A 21303-nucleotide genomic window follows, 5' to 3' on the forward strand; every position below is an offset into this window, starting at 1 on the left:
GAGAAAGCAATAGGAAGGATTGCGTGAAGTGAAGTCTCTCTTCCAACAAACCGCTGACCTTAAATATGCTTTCGTTGAAACTTGATGGTCAAAAGAACAATCTGCATTCCTTGAAAATTTCTAAATTGTCCGGAAACTATTTTCATATTTGCCGAATGCTAAAAACATATTTTGAGAATACACAAAACATGATAATTACCATTCACGTCATTGTCCCAAAATCACTTTATGTTCTTTCCTTCTAATTGTAATCTAATTTTGGTGTGTCGAAACTTTATTCATTATTGTATTTAGATCACTTATCCTTGTGTACTGGCCATTCCAGTGAGCTTTTAGGGGAATTTAAATTATAACTCTTATTGACTGTGTTTGCCCACAGACGTATGATCATTATGATGGCCCACTATGTACCACTGGGTACACCATGGTGCCCACAGAGACGTATGGCTCTGATTGATAATGTAGGCCTATGTTTTGTAATAATAATAATCAAAATCTACAAATAAGTTTTGAAATAATTGTAGTGGAGTAAAAGTACAGAACTTGCCTCTGACATGTAGTGGAGTGAGGAGTGAGATGATACATCTCAAGGGGCTGTCCTCTAAAGGAAATAAAATTTCAATATATAAGTAAAAGTACTGACAATTATAAATACTCCTTTTACTAAAGTAGAAATACCTAAAAAATAAGTAAATGTCCTTAGTTACTTTACAGCACTGTAACTGTGAGGGTTGAGAGAGAGAGAGAGAGCTGCAAACCTCCAACAAAGACTTCTTTCAAAGTCTCTCAAAAACAATATTTTATTTGTATTTAAGCCGTTTCATGTTATAAAAGACAACCCTATGAAATAAATATGTCGGGAAATGGCGATTTAAAAAAAACGAGCGTTCCATCTCAAACACACTGCGTGCCATTTACCAATTGGCTGCCTTTGGCGGAATATTCCGTCATTTAAAATCCAACTGTTGGATCTAATGTAGGCCCACTTTATCGATGTGAAACACTGTCTCGCTGAAAATCTCCCCGAGCTTCTTTCAAAATAGAAGCTCGGGGTGCCGGGAAGATATGGCCGCTTTCACTCTGTAAAGCCCCCCCCCCCTTCCGTTCCGGACCAAAATCGGGAGACATATTTTTGCTTGCATACCTTGCTATCGTTATGACAAAGTCGCTCGATGATCCCTCGCGTTCATATTTTGAACGAGAGGCATGTCAGAAGTCAGAAATGTCCATCTGGTCAAAACCACGGAGAGCTCCATAGATTAGGAGATACGAGGGATTCTTTCTGCAGCTGTAAACAGGGAAGTGAACGGTACCGCGCAAGTACGAAGAGCAAGGAGTATGGTGGCCTTGGAGGCCAACTAAAAAAAAAGAAAGAAAAACATTTCAGAATATTTTTCTCTCGTTTGATATCAATGACAATACACATCCTAGCAACCTGTCGGTTGGATTAGTTATGACGTTCCCACACGTCGTACGGTCTGAATGGTTTAAAAGTAGAATCTTCTGTGGCTGTTATCTCTGAAACGACACCGCTGTGCGTGGTGATCATCATCCATCCGATGGTCGGATGTGAATTGTGCTTTTTCGTCGCATCGCTCCCGATATATTAATGTTTGGGCTATCCAGCCTTCATCAGTATGATCACTAATGAAGGCTGGATAGCCCAAACGTTTGTCCCTGTTCAAAAATGCAATAAATATTTTGAACTGAAGTCTTGGAGTGTGCGACCCACTACCGTTATTTTTGGAAAGTAACTAAGTACTTCTTCTCCACTACATCTCGGACCACTGCATACTATAGTTACTTTATTATGACAAAACATACATTACCCAGAATAACCACTTCAGGCCATTTCCACCATATAGCACCTCTACAACCTCACAGTCGCAATGTGAGCTTGTAGATCTGCTTTTTACATTAGAAAACTTGTGGAGACATTCTGGAGAAGGAGAAGGAGACATTCTGCATAAGAGTACTTTCTACTTTTGTTACCTTAAGTAAATGTTTGATAGCAATACTTTTGTACTGTCATTTAAGTACATTTTGAATGCTGGACTTTTACTCGTAACAGAGTATTTCTACATTGCAGAATTAATACTTTCACTTAAGTACAAAATGTGCAAAATGTGACTACCGGTACTTCTTCCACCACTGCCTCTAAACAGTTCTAAACCGTCGTGCCAGGTCAGATGTTTGGGGAGCCTCAACCCCCCCCCCCCCCCCCCCCCCATCCCCCTCTCCCCCAGTGGCAACAAGCTTCCATGTAATTCCTGACGGGAAACCCGGAGTTGAATTCCATGACTGTGTGTGTGTGTGTGTGTGTGTGTGTGTGTGTGTGTGTGTGCGTGCGCGTGTGCGTGCGTGCGTGTATGTGAATTCCATGACTGTGTTACGGCCTCCTTCTTCTTTCCATCTTCTAGCCTCTGTTTGTTTTTCTACTGACTACCTTTAGGTCTGCTCAGCTGGGATGTGACCTTTGACCTCCCTAAGCTCAGTCCACAGAGAAAGCAGTATAGGAAGGATTGTGTGAAGTGGAGTCTGTTCTCCAACACAGAGAAAGCAATAGGAAGGATTGTGTGAAGTGATTGAAATCTGTTCTCCATCACAGAGAAAGGAAGGATTGTGTGAAGTGAAATCTGTTCTCCAACACAGAGAAAGCAATAGGAAGGATTGTGTGAAGTGAAGTCTCTCTTCCAACAAACCGCTGACCTTAAATATGCTGCTCTTTCCTTTAGTTCTAACTTTGTGCTTTTTGGAGGAGCTTTCGTCTCCAAACTAAATAAATGTTCTGACTGTAGTTGTCTGGCCAAGTCGTTGCCCGTAGAGTTTAATTTAAAACAGTTGCTTGACCGTAATATTATTATTATTACAGTGAGATGCTGCAGGGTCACCTATACTGTATAGTCTCGCGTAGCCAGACAACTATTCCACAATCTTCTAATGCTGTATAGAGTCTGGAACTACACCTCCTGAATGTTATATAGAGTCTGGAACTACACCTCCTGAATGCTATAGAGTCTGGAACTACACCTTCTGAATGCTATATAGAGTCTGGAACTACATCTCCTGTTAGAGTCTGGAACTACACCTCCTGAATGCTATATAGAGTCTGGAACTACACCTCCTGAATGCTATAGAGTCTGGAACTACACCTTCTGAATGCTATATAGAGTCTGGAACTACATCTCCTGTTAGAGTCTGGAACTACACCTCCTGAATGCTATATAGAGTCTGGAACTACACCTCCTGAATGCTATATAGAGTCTCGAACTACACCTCCTGAATGCTATATAGAGTCTCGAACTACACCTCCTGAATGCTATAGAGTCTGGAACTACACCTTCTGAAAGTTCTGAATGCTATATAGAGTCTGGAACTACACCTTCTGAAAGTTCTGAATGCTATATAGAGTCTGGAACTACACCTCCTGAATGCTATAGAGTCTGGAACTACACCTTCTGAATGCTATATAGAGTCTGGAACTACACCTCCTGAATGCTATAGAGTCTGGAACTACACCTTCTGAATGCTATATAGAGTCTGGAACTACACCTCCCGAAATCCGAGTAAGAAAGTGTGAGACTGTGGGCCAGTTACCAATTTATTTGACATGTCTTTCTGACATTGGGAAATGGTCACGGCACTCCATCTTTTACATACCAATACTTTTGTACTTCAGTCAAGTCAATTTAGAATTCCGGACTTGTACTTGTAACAGAGTATTTCTACATTGCAGTATTGATACTTTTACCTAAGTACAAATTGTTTTTGTCTCTTTTTTTGTTCACAGTGCGAGTTTGAGACCTTACTCGCTAATTTATTTAAGCAATATTACACGAGAGGGTGTTCTTTATGGTCATTAATGCATGCCTGCGGTTCCCAAAGACAGAGCAGAAGTGCATTAATGACAATGCAATTATACAACAGTTACCCTTAAAACTAATCGCTGAAAAATTAATAATTCTTCAATGACAGATGTAGCCACTACGGCCACAAATGTCCCAAGAAACTAGCTAGCATATCCACCGAGTCTCAGAGAAAAGCACGGCTGAATTCTTTGTTTTGATTAGTCGTGCCATTATTGTGGTTTAAGCATGGCTAGAAAGATGTTTCAACCAATCAGATTGCTTCCTCGAAAATAATGTATTTAGTTAACAGGATAACCTTCAAACAGCAGCAACATTTAACCTGCTAACCTGTCACTCTATGAAATGTAAGGAGCGAGTGTGTTATTGAAGCAGGAGTGAGTGGACAGAGGCTCTTTTTTTGGGACTTGGGGATGTGGTTTCACGGTATACACATCTCCTCTGACCAAATGTGGAAAACATTACCGCATTAATGCCTGCCTGGGACAAAACGATGTATTCTCTGGTGTAACCATGGAAGTAATAACTGTCCGTCCGGGCATTACATTGCTCACAACGTCATCATCACCACCATCTCTGCCGCCCGTCAATGCCCAATGACATAACTAGCATCTCTTAATGACCCTGAATAAGTTCTGGAACACAATCAGACCCTTAATGAGTTGTGGAACATAATAGTTTGAACAGCTTCTGTTGAGCTGAAAATTCCAGGACGTTCTCACTCAGGGAGGGCAGACGGCCAGAGTGACAGACAGGCAACAATGGCTCCAATTAATTCATTAATTAATTAATTAATTAATTAATTAATTAATTAATTAATTAATTAATTCATTCATTCATTCATTCATCTCATGGTAAATGGCGTCTTTATCCAAGGCGCTTTACATAGATTGTGCATTACATTCACCCATTCACACACACATTCATACCGTGCCTTGCATGGCAGAGGAAACCATGCAAGGCATCAACCAGCACACCGGGAGCAATTAGGGGTTCAGAGTCTTGCTCAAGGACACTTCGACACTAACTCTGGGGGAGCCCGGGTTTGAACTGGGAACCTTGCGGTTCCCATCCGGCCACTCTACCCCTAAACCACCCCCCCCCCCCCCCTCCTCATCGCATCGATCAGTGTCCTGAGGTGAACCTTAGCTCCAGCATCTCCTGGTGCCACTAGACTGCACAGCAGTAACTGAAGTGATACTGCTGGTATATAATATGGCTATGTGAGGTGGAAATGATTCCCAGAGTGTGTGTGAGAGAGTTGAATGTGTGGCTCTTTGAGGATCACATCCATCACAGCTTGTTTACATTTGAGTCACTCATAGATTACTGTTACTGTTTTAACAGCTTCTCTCCTTGGCTTCGACTCTGGTGTTGACGGAGCATTAGTCCGACATGGTGTTGACGGAGCGTTAGTCCGACATGGTGTTGACGGAGCGTTAGTCCGACATGGTGTTGACGGAGCGTTAGTCCGACATGGTGTTGACGGAGCGTTAGTCTGACATGGTGTTGACGGAGCGTTAGTCCGACATGGTGTTGACGGAGCGTTAGTCCGACATGGTGTTGACGGAGCGTCAGTCCGACATGGTGTTGACGGAGCGTTAGTCCGACATGGTGTTGACGGAGCGTTAGTCCGACATGGTGTTGACGGAGCGTTAGTCCGACATGCGGGAACAACGGTCGGACTAACGCTCAACCATGCGCTGCATGCTCCCAAAAAAAAAAAAAAGGTCTCTCTTCCAACAAACCGCTGACCTTAAATATGCTGCTCTTTCCTTTAGTTCTAACTTTGTGCTTTTTGGAGGAGCTTTCGTCTCCAAATAAACTCGTCTCCAAACTCCTTCCATCAATTTTGAATCGTTCATAATGAGAATCGCAATTTTTTTTTTTTTTTTGACACCCATAAATAATATCAATTCAATTCATTCAATTCATCAATATCACTGCAGTCAGTTGTTGATGTCACAGATGACAAAGGTGTCCTGCATGAAGTAATGCAGTATACTTCTATCTATTACTTTTAAAACAGGCGGTTGTATCATAGTAGTATCATGCACGACTGCACACCCCATTTAATGTTTAAACTCTACCAAGTCTTAGATTACCTCATGGAACACAGGGAGTAATAATTCGATGTGTTTTGAAAACTGAGGTGTCTGAGGTTGACCCAGAAAGTCTGGGAGGTTGTGGAGTTTAGTTATAATGTGGTGTCAAGTGTGTAGATATCCTCTAAGGGATATATAGCCGCGTGGACAACTGAGACAGATGTTCCTTTGTACACGCCTCTTCTTGCCGTCCTTCTGCTTTTCACTGAGATGAAAACACATACTTCTATTCCTAGATGACCTCTGTGACCAGTCAGGATGTCTCCCCAACCCACCATAACATTATAGGTGGCCTCTGTGTCCAGATAAAATGTCTCCCCAACCCGCCATAACATTATAGGTGACCTCTGTGTCCAGATAACCCGCCATGACATTATAGGTGACCTCTGTGTCCAGATAAAATGTCTCCCCAACCCGCCATGACATTATAGGTGACCTCTGTGTCCAGATAAAATGTCTCCCCAACCCGCCATGACATTATTGGTGACCTCTGTGTCCAGATAAAATGTCTCCCCAACCCGCCATGACATTATAGATGACCTCTGTGTCCAGATAAAATGTCTCCCCAACCCGCCATGACATTATAGGTGACCTCTGTGTCCAGATAAAATGTCTCCCCAACCCTCCATGACATTATAGATGACCTCTGTGTCCAGATAAAATGTCTCCCCAACCCGCCATGACATTATAGGTGACCTCTGTGTCCAGATAACCCGCCATGACATTATAGGTGACCTCTGTGTCCAGATAAAATGTCTCCCCAACCCGCCATGACATTATAGGTGACCTCTGTGTCCAGATAACCCGCCATGACATTATAGGTGACCTCTGTGTCCAGATAAAATGTCTCCCCAACCCGCCATGACATTATAGGTGACCTCTGTGTCCAGATAACCCGCCATGACATTATAGGTGACCTATGTGACCAGTCAGGATGTCTCCCCAACTCGCCATAACATTATATGTGACCTCTGTGTCCAGATAAAATGTCTCCCCAACCCGCCATGACATTATAGGTGACCTCTGTGTCCAGTTAAAATGTCTCCCTAACCCGCCATGACATTATAGATGACCTCTGTGTCCAGATAAAATGTCTCCCCAACCCGCCATAACATTATAGGTGACCTCTGTGTCCAGTTAAAATGTCTCCCCAACCCACCATAACATTATAGATGACCTCTGTGTCCAGTTAAAATGTCTCCCCAACCCACCATAACATTATAGGTGACCTCTGTGTCCAGATAACCCGCCATGACATTATAGATGACCTCTGTGTCCAGATAAAATGTCTCCCCAACCCACCATAACATTATAGATGACCTCTGTGTCCAGTTAAAATGTCTCCCCAACCCACCATAACATTATAGGTGACCTCTGTGTCCAGTTAACCCGCCATGACATTATAGGTGACCTCTGTGTCCAGTTAACCCACCATGACATTATAGATGACCTCTGTGTCCAGTTAAAATGTCTCCCCAACCCGCCATGACATTATAGGTGACCTCTGTGTCCAGTTAAAATGTCTCCCTAACCTGCCATGACATTATAGGTGACCTCTGTGTCCAGTTAAAATGTCTCCCCAACCCACCATGACATTATAGGTGACCTCTGTGTCCAGTTAAAATGTCTCCCCAACCCACCATGACATTATAGGTGACCTCTGTGTCCAGTTAGAATGTCTCCCCAACCCGCCATAACATTATAGATGACCTCTGTGTCCAGTTAAAATGTCTCCCCAACCCGCCATAACATTATAGGTGACCTCTGTGTCCAGTTAAAATGTCTCCCCAACCCACCATGACATTATACCGTAGGTGACCTCTGTGTCCAGTTAAAATGTCTCCCCAACCCGCCATGACATTATAGATGACCTCTGTGTCCAGATAAAATGTCTCCCCAACCCGCCATAACATTATAGGTGACCTCTGTGTCCAGTTAAAATGTCTCCCTAACCCGCCATAACATTATAGGTGACCTCTGTGTCCAGTTAAAATGTCTCCCCAACCCACCATGACATTATACCGTAGGTGACCTCTGTGTCCAGTTAAAATGTCTCCCCAAACCACCATAACATTTCATCCATGTTATTCTACTTATAACAAAGTTTGTTCCTTCCTTTCCTGTAGGCTATGTAAAGCGACTTTGGCTACTTGGAAAAGTGCTACTGTATATAAAAGTGACCCATTATTATATTATTAAGGGACCAAGCCTGAAGGGCCTATGGTCCCTTATTGTATGTTCTTCTTCTTATTATTATTTATTCCGCCAAATATTGCAGTTCTGGTTTAACCGTGCCGTAGTTTTTTTTGCCAAACAGCAGTGAAGAACTATTTCTAAGATAATAATAATAATAATAAAAAAAAATTAATAATAATAATAATAAAATATATATATGATGATTGATTGATGATTGTTTATTTATTTTCGTGTCATGCACACCTTGTGCCCAACACTCATGGGTTTATAAGACACCATTTCACAGTTGCAATTACAGCATGTTTTACATTACATAATTTATGCATTTACAGCATGTTTACATTACATAATTCATTATATTACACCTCAGATGTATACAGAGTACTCTGTCTTCTTTCCCAAGCTTGACAGATAAAATCTGCTACAACGAAAGTCCCTTTGGCAAAACATATCTCCATATTTACATAGTCATTTCAATCTAGGACATCCCCACATATAGAAGACATCTTATTAACCAGAATATCCCTCATGTCATCGTATTTAGAGCAGTAAAACAAAAAGTGAACTTCGTTTTCAATTTCATCTAGATCACAGAACAGACAATATCTCTCATCTTCAGGGGTGGCATTAAACCTGCCAGTCTCCAGTGCTAATGGTAATGTTCCTGACCTTATTTGAGCACAGAGAGATCGTTGTCTTTTGTTTAAATTATACTTCACATAAGGTTCTACAGTGTATATGTCCTTTATATAGTATAGTATAGTAGGTTTGTACCATAGGTCCCTACACCAGTTTTCTTTGTATCTGGAGAACATTGTATTTCTAATTTGTTTAACATTACATTGTAATCTATTTTGAAAAATAAAAAACAAATCATTTGAATAAAATAAACTTCTCAGTTCATTTGTCCAGGGGTGACCGCCTCTAAGATCCCAATTAAAGATCTTTTTGGTGAGTCTCTCCTCAGACATCTTCACGTGTGTGTATATATATATATATATATATATATATATATATATATATATATATATATATATATATATATATATATATGTAAGCCAGGTGGTTTTTAATTTCAAGTTTTATTTTTAGAGGGCAAGTATATGTTTTAAGGCATAGGCTATATGTTAGCTGGGGAGATCCGTCATTATCATTTTTCGACCGCGGTCGAGATCGTGGATTTCACAATATCACGCCAGACTTCCCGGTCCTTCATTGCCATCCCCGGTTCCTGCTTACTGATGCCTGTGTAACTAGCGATGACATCAGGGAACGACAGTTTTCTACCTCTGGTCTGCTTTGAGGCAGGACTCCAGAGAAGAAGGGAAGATATAACCTCATTGTCGGCTCTGTAGCAGTGGCCGGCAAACTGTGTTCTTCTGGATCGGACTCGTGAAGAAACATGGGAAAGGTTGCCGTATATTAGATTAGTTGATGGATGGCTCTTCCAAGACAGATTTTGCACTCTCATTAAAGGCGGGTGTAAGTGCCATCCAACCGTTTCTCTAGTTTCTTTGAAAGTGTCCATGTCTCGGAGCCATATTGTATACAGTAAGTAACACCTGTGAGTGCTTTTTCCCACCCCTGGTGGGTTTGACCTGCGGATCCACCAAAGTGGAAGTACATCAGATTTAAAAAATCGTTTGTACCAGCATCAACTAAGATGTTGAACGAGGCTCTGAAACAGCAGTAACTGTGTGAGGTTAGATTATCCACATCATGTGTGCAATTGTGTAATGTTGTGTCTTCCTCTGTAATGTATTTTTGTTTGTCATTGATATTTTATGTGTGGCTGTAGCTGGGGTGAAAGCCCAAGGCAAATTTCCCTTGTGGACAATAAAGTTTACCTTGACCTTGACCTTGGATGGCATCACTGAAAGAACTGTTCATACAGAGAAAAGTAGAGGAATGTGTTTTACGACATGGTGCTTTACGCATTAATTGTTTTCAGCCCCTGAGCTAAATCTCAAGGCCATGTACACTATGGCAGAGTCTTGTGAGTGTCGTATTTGTGAGGATTGTCTGTCTGTGAGGTACATTGTCAACAAGAAGCTATGGATCTTTTTGTCGAAGGATATCAACTCACGTCAAGGACATCGTCACATGGGGATTATATTGCCCCAAAGCCTAAACATATACATTTCTATAAAACATCACATGAGGATTATATTGCCCCAAAGCTTCTAAACCTATGTAGGCCTTTCCTCGGGCGGAAGAAAGGCTGTATAGGCTTCAGTTTAATGTCAGACACAAAGTACAGTAATGGTGTTTTGGGCACATGCCATGACATCTCTTTGTTCCACTGTAGAATTACAAAGACTCTCTTATCTCTGAAATGAGTTACTGCTTTCTTTGGTCTTTATCTCCTCACTTTGGTCCTGATCGAGGAAAGAAAGAATTGCACGCTACGACTATTTTAAATTGTCCTTTGCATTAAGTCACTGAAAAGCTCTTTCTGACATTTATGAGACCTACACACACACACACACACACACACACACACACACACACACACACACACACACACACACACACACACACACACACACACACACACACACACACACACACACACACACACACACACACAGGACCTGTCCTGAAGTCTATCTCCCCCAGCGGTGCACAACATCATTCGCCAAGAATCTCTCAATGCCAGTGGTGGAAAAATGTACTTAACATACCAAAAGTAAAAGTAGTACTCATTATGCAGAATGTACCATTTAAAGTTTTGAAATACATAAAAATGCAAATCTATAAGCTCAGAAATACAACAGTAGAAATTAAGGTACCACAACATGTTACTTAAGTACAGAACTTTCTTAGTTACTTTCCACCACTGTCCCTCGTGAGCTTATGGCGGTCCAGGATGTTTAGTTTGACTATAGCGTTCAGCGGTCATCAGAAACCTGTGGTGAAGCAGTCTCTCTGACGGTGTGCGTGCGTGCGTGCGTGCGTGCGTGCGTGCACACTGTGTGCGTGTTTGTTGTTGGAGTGTGTGAGCACCCCATGGATTTTCCACTCTTCCAGCCCAGGTTAGTTTAGCCTTGGTATGCATGTAGGGCCATGCACTGGCGGAACAACTTGGTACCGGGCCGGGGGGTTGACCGCACGATCGGGCCCTGCCGAACCTGACTCCCAAACTTCCACCATGTTTAACGTATATATTCCAAAGTGTGTACACATTGTTTAAGTCAAAGATGCGCAGCATCATTGCTTTCATATTGTAATATAAACTTCGGCTAAAAGCAAGTCACGTGCATGGTTCGTACAAGAAGCAACAGTTTCAAATATCTGATGTCTTAGTCTAACTAGACGCGTGCCCGTCGGCCACCGGCCTACTTGGGAATGATGCAAGTTGGGAACCTAGTAATGCAATAGCCGTTGTCACCCATTTTAACCATCTGTCTGTATCCCTTTCGTGCCCATATGGAGATCTCTGTATCTGTCTGTCTGCCTGCCTGAAGAGTGCTGTGAAAAGTGGACTGGTTAAGTAATCAAATGGCAGGTGAGGACAATCGTGTATCGGACTGACTCAAGGCCAGGCACTGCACTCCCTGTGGTGGTGTGGAATGCGGGTGTCAAATTTGAAGTCGGTGGGGCGAACGGTTCTCGAGTTTAGGGGATTACAGACGTACACACACAGAGACGTGGTACATTTATAGATAGATGTGTTCATTGACGTTTGCATTCCATTTGTTCACAGGCTGTTGGTGGGAGCTCCCTATGAGATGAACGGCCCACACCAAACAGGAGACATTTATAAATGTCCGCTGGGAAAACGAACAAGTGTCAACGCCGGCTGCTCCAAGCTCAACCTAGGTACGGCATTATTATGGTATCACTGTCTTAAAGAGTCATTTCATCTAGGTACGGTCATTGTATCGTCTACTGAGGCTCATGTGAACACCCAAGGCAGTTTTTAAGTTGCTCGATTCAGTATTTAGATATTTGATATTAATTGTGGCTCCATTTTAACCATGTTAGATTCTTTGAAAACACCCATCCTTTTTTCTGGTGACTCACACGGCCCTCCTAATACGTGATGAAAAAAAAGAAATCTCACAAATGTTTTAAACATAAATGAAAAGAGTAATTGTAAAATCACAGCCCCCTCAAGTATTAGAAGGACATGCAATCTGAGTCACCAGAACCAAGATTTAATCTATCATGGTTAAAATGGAGTTTTAACCCATTCAGGCCTGACGTCGAAATTAAAAAAAAAATGTTTTCTAAATCATGACATTTTCTGAAAGATTTGAGGCACATTTTAACGATTAAAAAATAAATAGCAGACCTACAAGTTATTTAGCTATTGAAAAATAGCAGATCTACAAGCTCATAGCGCGGCACCGAGTGCCGCGCTATGAGCTTGTAGATCTGCTATTTTTTAATAGCTAAATTATAACATAATGTATGTAACCACTAAAAGGGGTTCCCGCTCAAAATGGGTTAAGGTATAATGGGTTTGTATTGTATGGGGGCGGGGCAAGCTAAAATTAATATCATATATCTAAATACTGAGTCAAGCAACTAAAAGGAGAATTTCGGGCTACTGTAGAAGGCTTCAGCCAATATAGCCAACAATGCATTTTTGCATAAAATAACACCTGGACCTCTTTCGTGGGGACGTAGCAACTACTAATAAAGGTAAGAAAGCCTTCTAGTCCGAAACTGTCCAGGGTGTTCACATAAGTCTGAGTATAGACAATAAAATTACCCAATTTTGTGAAGTGAAATATTCCTTAAATAGGTCTACTCTTTCTGTCAGTATTCCTCTCTGTATGTATTCCTCTCTGTATGCATGTGAGTGTGCATGCGTGCGTGCCTGTGACCGTGTCCCTGTGTGTGTGTGTGTGTGTGTGTGTGTGTGTGTGTGTGTGTGTGTGTGTGTGTGTGTGTGTGTGTGTGTGTGTGTGTGTGTGTGTGTGTGTGTGTGTGTGTGTGTGTGTGTGTGTGTGTGTGTGTGTGTGTGTGCAGCTTTCTAAGCCATGTGTGTCATTGTGTGGGAGCAACATATAAAAGGAGAAATGTGGCCACCATTACTATTCCTTCATTCCAGGTTTTACTACTGTGTTTTTCCACAGAGTACATTTATTATCCACATACAGTATACAGTACGTCGCTGTGCCAGCCAGACGTCGCAGCACATGGGACACACGTGTAGCGTGTGGTTAAATGATACTAGATGGGACACACGTGTAGCGTGTGGTTAAATGATACTAGACACGTTGAGTTGTGTGAACCATACGCGGTTTAGAGAGCTAACCCTAAGGATGCAGACATACCTCTGGCTGGATAATCTGGGGCTCCCAGGTGGCAACGTTTCTCTCTATATACCCCAAACCCCCCAAATGTGTTCTCCATTGCAGGAATGTGTGCCGACAGGATGTTGATTGTTTTGTGTCCAAAATATCTACATCAGTGGTTCTCAAACTTTTTCCACGTCAAAAGGACCCCCAACATTGCACAGATATTATACAGCCATTCCAACTCTTCTTCACGCTTTCCTGATCGTTTCCTGAAGGTTTTCTGTGTCCAACAGAGGAACTCTATCTATTCAGGGAATCTGAATAGAATTGTGCCGCGCTACAAGCTTGTAGATCTGCTATTTTTGAAAAATTGTGAAAATGGGACACAAATCCTTCTGAACTGTTCTGTTTCTGACAATCTACTGAACTGTTCTGTTTCTGACAATCTACTGAACTGTTCTGTTTCTGACTATCTACTGAACTGTTCTGTTTCTGACAATCTACTGAACTGTTCTGTTTCTGACAATCTACTGAACTCCCTACGGTATGTCCCTATGTCCCCCCATAGGGACATCCATATGTGGAGGGAGATATTAGACTTTTGAGGCTGAGGGCTCTGAGCCACTCTGGTATACTGATATAGATATTGTGCATGTTGGCTCACTGGAAACACTCTGCTACACCAGTGGTCCTTGAGTGGGTTCCAAATGGGTGTGTAAGTTATGGGGGTCCTTTAAAAAAGAAATGGAGAACCACTGCACAGTAAATGGAACAGCCTTAATTGGTATCATACATAGGTAACACCTGTGAAGTAGGAAGACTTATTTCCAAAATGGCTGCTGTGCGCATATAGGCTATACACTATTCTGCCAGACATACAGTATTGCACATTCAGTGCCGTCACCTTTTCACTAAAAGATGATGTTTTCCCCAAGGAAGGATATCTCTCACCAACGTCTCTGAGCGAAAGGACAAGATGAGGCTGGGAATGACGCTGACGTCCAACCCCAAAGACAACAGCTTTGTGGTCAGTGTTGATTTTGTTGACTAGACTATAAGACAAAATGACCGAAAGACTAAGATTTTGATATTTAGTCGACTATAAGACGACTAGGCTAAGACTAAATGATGTCAGATGACTAAATAGGACTAAAACGAAATGGTGTGTTCAAAAGACGAAATTAAATGAAATTTCGATTAAATTGGAAGTTAATTGTTCTTGATCGTGAACTTATATGTTTAGAATTGGGGAATACACAGATATACAGTTACTGTACACTAGTACAGTACACGGTATAAGTACTGTTGGACACTGATCATAATATTCACACGGTAGACATTTGACATACTGTAAGAGTTGAATGGCCACCATGGAGACATATAATGTTTAATGGTTTCTGGTATAAATAATTGTGTTTTGTGGGCCTGGCTGCAATTTGCAACACTAGATTTATTTTATCTAATGGGTTGAATCTAGAGTTGCAACAGCTCCATTGACAGCCCATTCATCCAAATAGAAAAGTACTATCTGCTTGTGTTAAACTACGTTAAACTCACCAACATTGCAGCCGTACGGAAAGCACCTGCATGGAATGTATTGACAGAAAGTATCTCATAATAACATTAGGTGGACTTTTATGAAATAAACACTTTGCAGACAGAATGAGGATAATTCAAGCTTTCCGTACAGCTGCAAATTAATGTTGGTAGTTTAACGTTGTTTAATACAATCAGATAGAACTCTAGATTCAACAACCCATTTAAACAATTTAGCGTTGCAAAAAAGGACCACTATGGTCATATGAGTATAAATACTTGTTGTTCTATGTTTCAGGCCTGTGGGCCTCTATGGTCATATGAGTGTGGCAGCTCATACTACAGCACGGGGATCTGTTCCAGAGTCAACGCCAGCTTTAAGTTCTCCAGAACCATTGCTCCAGCCTTTCAGAGTAAGCTTTAAGTCTCCCATAGAACCTTTCATAGTAAGCTTTAAGTTCCCCATAGAACCTTTCGTAGTAAGGTTTAAGTCTCCCATAGAACCTTTCATAGTAATGTTTAAGTTCTCCATAGAAAAGGGTTTAAAGATAGAGTGCGGTGATTTTTGTATTCTTTCCAGTTGTTTCATGTGTTTATGAGGTGACAGTACTTCATTAGACCTCTTGGTGTGGTTGTTATGTGCAACAATGTCTTCCCTTTGTATTCAGGGTTTCTTCCTGGATGCTGAAACCTTGACAGTCAAACGTGCCAATGAAATAAACAGTGATATAGTGACATCACAATATCATCCCCTCGCCTAACCCCTCCGCCTTTATCAACAGCTGTGGGTGTGGCTTCAGTACAGGTGGATCACCACCCATCACCACCCACCAGGCAAACCAGGCATACCTAATGAACTGCTGCTGGGCGTGTCCACATAAAAACTGCATTTTAACAAATAGTGTACACATTTTGAAAAATATCTTCGTCCATATAATAATCATGATCATGTTTTAGGGTGGGGAAAAATCATGGCACTCCAAGTTAGACAGATTTTTTTTGACACGTTATTTATTTGTAAAGAATGTGATGAAGACATGTTTCTCCTCAGGGTGTGAGACCTAATGTGATGAAGACATGTTTCTCCTCAGGGTGTGAGACCTAATGTGATGAAGATGTGTTTCTCCTCAGGGTGTGAGACCTAATGTGATGAAGATGTGTTTCTCCTCAGGGTGTGAGACCTAATGTGATGAAGATGTGTTTCTCCTCAGGGTGTGAGACCTAATGTGATGAAGATGTGTTTCTCCTCAGGGTGTGAGACCTAATGTGATGAAGATGTGTTTCTCCTCAGGGTGTGAGACCTAATGTGATGAAGATGTGTTTCTCCTCAGGGTGTGAGACCTAATGTGATGAAGATGTGTTTCTCCTCAGGGTGTGAGACCTAATGTGATGAAGACGTGTTTCTCCTCAGGGTGTGAGACCTAATGTGATGAAGATGTGTTTCTCCTCAGGGTGTGAGACCTAATGTGATGAAGACGTGTTTCTCCTCAGGGTGTGAGACCTAATGTGATGAAGACGTGTTTCTCCTCAGGGTGTGAGACCTAATGTGATGAAGATGTGTTTCTCCTCAGGGTGTGAGACCTAATGTGATGAAGATGTGTTTCTCCTCAGGGTGTGAGACCTAATGTGATGAAGATGTGTTTCTCCTCAGGGTGTGAGACCTAATGTGATGAAGATGTGTTTCTCCTCAGGGTGTGAGACCTAATGTGATGAAGACGTGTTTCTCCTCAGGGTGTGAGACCTAATGTGATGAAGATGTGTTTCTCCTCAGGGTGTGAGACCTAATGTGATGAAGACGTGTTTCTCCTCAGGGTGTGAGACCTAATGTGATGAAGACGTGTTTCTCCTCAGGGTGTGAGACCTAATGTGATGAAGATGTGTTTCTCCTCAGGGTGTGAGACCTAATGTGATGAAGATGTGTTTCTCCTCAGGGTGTGAGACCTAATGTGATGAAGATGTGTTTCTCCTCAGGGTGTGAGACCTACATGGACATCATGATCGTCCTGGACGGTTCCAACTCCATTTATCCTTGGAATGAAATCCAGGCTTTTCTCATCAACATTCTGCAGAAGTTCTACATCGGACCAGGTCAGATACAGGTGTGTGTGTAAAGATGTTCACTCATTGGACCAGGTCAGATGCAGAGGGGTGTGTGTGTGTGTGTGTGTGTGCGTGTGCGTGTGCGTGTGCGTGTGCGTGTGCGCGTGCGTGTGCGCGTGCGTGCATAAAGATGTTTGGACCAGGTCAGATACATTAGGTGTGTGTAAATATGGAGGTCTAAATAGCCTACCAAACAGACATGATTCAATAAATATGAATGCACATGCTGAGTAAGTTAATGCTTACTATGGAGCTTGACAATGTACATTTTATAATATTGAAATGAGGATATTATTATTCGGGTAGGGAAAGAGACATTACCCCAGGTGAAGGAGTTTAAGTATCTCGGGTAGGGAACGAGACATTAGAGAAGTTTAAGTATAGCGGGGTCTTGTTCATGGGTGAAAGGTATTGCAGTCGCTGTAACGCTCACTGTTGTGATGAAAACAGAGCTGAGCCAGAAGGCAAAGCTCTCTGTCTACCGAGCAAGGTTCCTTCCTACTGTCACCTATGGTCATGAAGTGTTCCTACTCTCACCTATGGTCATGAAGTGTTCCTACTCTCACCTATGGTCATGAAGTATTCCTACTCTCACCTATGGTCATGAAGTGTTCCTACTCTCACCTATGGTCATGAAGTGTGGGTCATGGCCGAAAGAATAAGGTCGCTGATACAAGCGGATACAATGAGGTGGCCGGCCTCTCCCTTAGAGATAGGGTGAGAAGTTCAGTCACATGTGAGAGACTCTGAGTAGAGCCACTGCTTCTTCGCTTGGAAAGGAGCCAGCTTGGGTGGTCTCTCGAGCGTCTCCCTGGAGGTCCTCGATGCACGTCCCACTGGGAGGAGACCCCGGGGCAGACCATTGACCAGATGGGGGGGATTACATCTCCACACTGGCCTTGGAACGCCTCGGGATCCCCCAGGAGGAAGTTACTAATGTTGCTCTGGAGAGGGAAGGCTGGAGCACTCTGGTGGAGCTGTTGCCCCCGCGACCCGACTCCGGATAAGCGGTTGAAGATGGTTGTATTCTCCTCCGCGTCATCAGTGCCCATACCCGAGGTGGGGTTGGCAAAAGGGCCTTTCTGTGTGGAGTTTGCATGTTCTCCCCTTGTCCACTAGGGTAGGTACCCTCACAAAAAACATGCAGTAATCCTGGTCTCTAAACTGCCTCCCCCCAAGGAACTGGTTGGAATAACGTGTTCCTTCCACTCGCTACGTCCAACCAGGGAAACTCCCCCCCTGTCACGTGTAAAGGAGCAACTTGGACACTCAGGCATGAAGGAAGCATGAGTTCAAGTCCGTTGCTCTCCCCAGGTTAGCGGAGGGTTGACACAGGGGTGAAAAATGGGTTACAAAATTGTGGGATAAAGAATTAAAGAAGAAGATGGTTGTATTATTTAACGGTTCCATCATTGTGTGTGTCTTCAGGTCGGGGTGGTCCAGTACGGAGAGAAGGTGGTCCATGAGTTCCAACTCAGTGATTACAAGTCGGTAGAAGAAGTGGTGAAGAGAGCACGCAGCATCGAGCAGAGAGGAGGAGAGGAGACCAACACTGCGCTGGGCATTAACATTGCACGGTACTAATATCATTATTACACGCTATTAATATCATATCTGCATTAATATCATATCTGCATTAACATCGCACGGTACTAATATCATTATTACATGCCATTAATATCATATCTGCATTAACATCGCATGGTACTAATATCATTATTACACACTATTAATATCATATCTGCATTGATATCATATCTGCATTAACATCGCATGGTACTAATATCATTATTACATGCTATTAATATCATATTTTCATTAACATCGCATGGTACAGCATTCTATGCAACATATCTGCATTAATATTGCACGGTAGGGGACACTGTGGCGCCCCCTAGGGGGCACGGCGGCGCAGTCGGTAGTGCTGTCGCCTCACAGCTAGAAGGTCCTGCAGGGTTCCATTCCATTTACAATTTAGGCATTTAGTAATCACTCCGATCGAAAATCAAAAAATCTTATCTCAACAAATTAGAACATTTTACGAGACGAGTTGAGGTGTTATGGAAGCCCAGGTTTGTTTGATAACAGCCATAAATTAATTTCTATTGTTGAGTCTCATGTCTCACACCTTCCTCTTGACAATACAACCTATTCTGTGGGGTTCAGGTCAGGCCAGTTGGCTGGTCAGTTAAGCACAGTAATACCATGGTCAGTACACCAGTTACTAGTAGTTTTAGCTCTGTGGGCAGGTGCCAAGTGCTGCCTGAAAAGGAAGATCAGCATCAACATAAAGCTTGTCAATGTACGGAGGCACACAGTGCTGTAAAATATCATAATAGATGGTTATGTTGATACTCTGGACTTGACAAACACAGTGATGATTTTGGCCATGCTATCTGCTGGTGTTGATCCACTGACAGTGAAAACTTAACAATGGTTTCAACACAGCCATCTTTTTAGAGTACATTGTGCTTCAGTATGTTGACAAGCTTCATGGAGATGCTAATTGTCCTTTCCAGCTCGATTTGGCACCTTCCCACATTGCCAAAACTACTAGTAACTGCTGTACTGACCATGGTATTACTGTGCTTAACTGACCAGCCAACTGGCCTGACCTGAACCCCACAGAGAATCTAGGTATTCATGAGGAAGGTGTGAGACATGAGATTCAACAATACAAATGCATTTACGGCTGTTATAAAAGCAAACCTTGGGCTTCCATTATTCCATAACACCTCAACAGTGACAAAGGCTGATCACCTCCATGCCACGCCCCATTGATGAAATAATTTGTTCAAAAGTAGCCCAGACCAAGTATTGACTTGGACTCCTCATGCATAGTAGAAAGCATGAGGTCATTCCGTTGCTCTTCCTACGTATGGCATAGGAAGTGTAGCGCCCAGGATTACAAAATGGGTAACAAAAATCGTGGGAAATAAACTACACATTTTGCCACAGCTCAGAGGGGTTCATAATAATGCAACTACGCGTGTTATTAAACTACAGCTCTGAGGGGTTCAAGCAAGGCGGTCGGCGAGGTGCCAAGAAGGTGATGATCGTGATAACGGACGGAGAGTCACATGACAGCCCGGACCTGCAGCAGGCCATCGAGGACAGCGAGAAGGAAGGCATCACGCGCTACGCCATCGCTGTGAGTATAATTATCCTAGCATCACACGCTACGCCATCGCTGTGAGTATAATTATCCTAGCATCACGCGCTACGCCATTGCTGTGAGTATAATTATCCTAGCATCACGCGCTACGCCATCGTTGTGAGTATAATTATCCTAGCATCACGCGCTATACCGTCGCTAATCCTAGCATCACGCGCTACACCATCGCTGTGAGTATAATTATCCTAGCATCACACGCTACGCCATCGCTGTGAGTATAATTATCCTAGCATCACGCGCTACGCCATCGCTAATCCTAGCATCACGCGCTACGCCATCGCTAATCCTAGCATCACGCGCTATGCCATCGCTAATCCTAGCATCTCGCACTACACCATCGCTAATCCTAGCATCACGCGCTACACCATCGCTGTGAGTATGAATGTATGAATGAATGAACCGTTGTAAAGCGCTTTGAGCACTTGGAAAAGCGCTATAAGTAAGCTGTCAAAAGTAATGCTACTTATTTTGCAATGTAGTTAAAAAATCACACCCGTGTGAACTGAGTGGTGCAACTACGTCACATACTAACCATAGCAACCGTGCTCACCCATACAGGCACAAACACACACGGGTACTAACAAAGCCAGTTGTTGGAGTGGTTTGCACCACTCAATAAAAAATGTGAAAAAAACTCAGGGGGGGAGATAAATTATATAAAATAAAAAAACAAATCGTATCGTGAACCTCATATCGTGATACGAATTGTATCGTGAGTTGAGTGAATCGTTACATGCCTAGTTTTGAACTAATCTCCGTAGGTTCTTGGCTACTACGACCACCATCAACCCTAAAACGTTCTGAACTAATCTCTGTAGGTCCTTGGCTACTACGACCACCGTGGCATCAACCCTAAAACGTTCTGAACTAATCTCTGTAGGTCCTTGGCTACTACAACCACCATCAACCCTAAAACGTTTTGAACTAATCTCTGTAGGTCCTTGGCTACTACAACCACCATCAACCCTAAAACGTTTTGAACTAATCTCTGTAGGTCCTTGGCTACTACGACCACCATCAACCCTAAAACGTTCTGAACTAATCTCTGTAGGTCCTTGGCTACTACGACCACC

General features: G+C 42.7%; 1 protein-coding gene across 2 annotated transcripts in view; it reads left to right on the forward strand.

Annotated features, from left to right (window-relative positions):
• The window catches only part of itga11a (integrin, alpha 11a), an 83739-nt gene that overhangs the window by 15861 nt on the left and 46575 nt on the right, over positions 1-21303 (forward strand). For both annotated transcript variants that reach the window (XM_079497772.1, XM_079497771.1), the window contains exons 3-8: positions 11874-11989; positions 14355-14446; positions 15254-15368; positions 16927-17054; positions 18484-18632; positions 20062-20206. In XM_079497772.1, coding sequence (XP_079353898.1) covers positions 11874-11989; positions 14355-14446; positions 15254-15368; positions 16927-17054; positions 18484-18632; positions 20062-20206 — 745 coding nt within the window. The remainder of the gene's footprint in view (positions 1-11873; positions 11990-14354; positions 14447-15253; positions 15369-16926; positions 17055-18483; positions 18633-20061; positions 20207-21303) is intronic.

The sequence above is a fragment of the Electrona antarctica genome, assembly GCF_951216825.1.
Source record: "Electrona antarctica genome assembly, chromosome: 3".
NCBI lineage: Eukaryota > Metazoa > Chordata > Actinopteri > Myctophiformes > Myctophidae > Electrona > Electrona antarctica.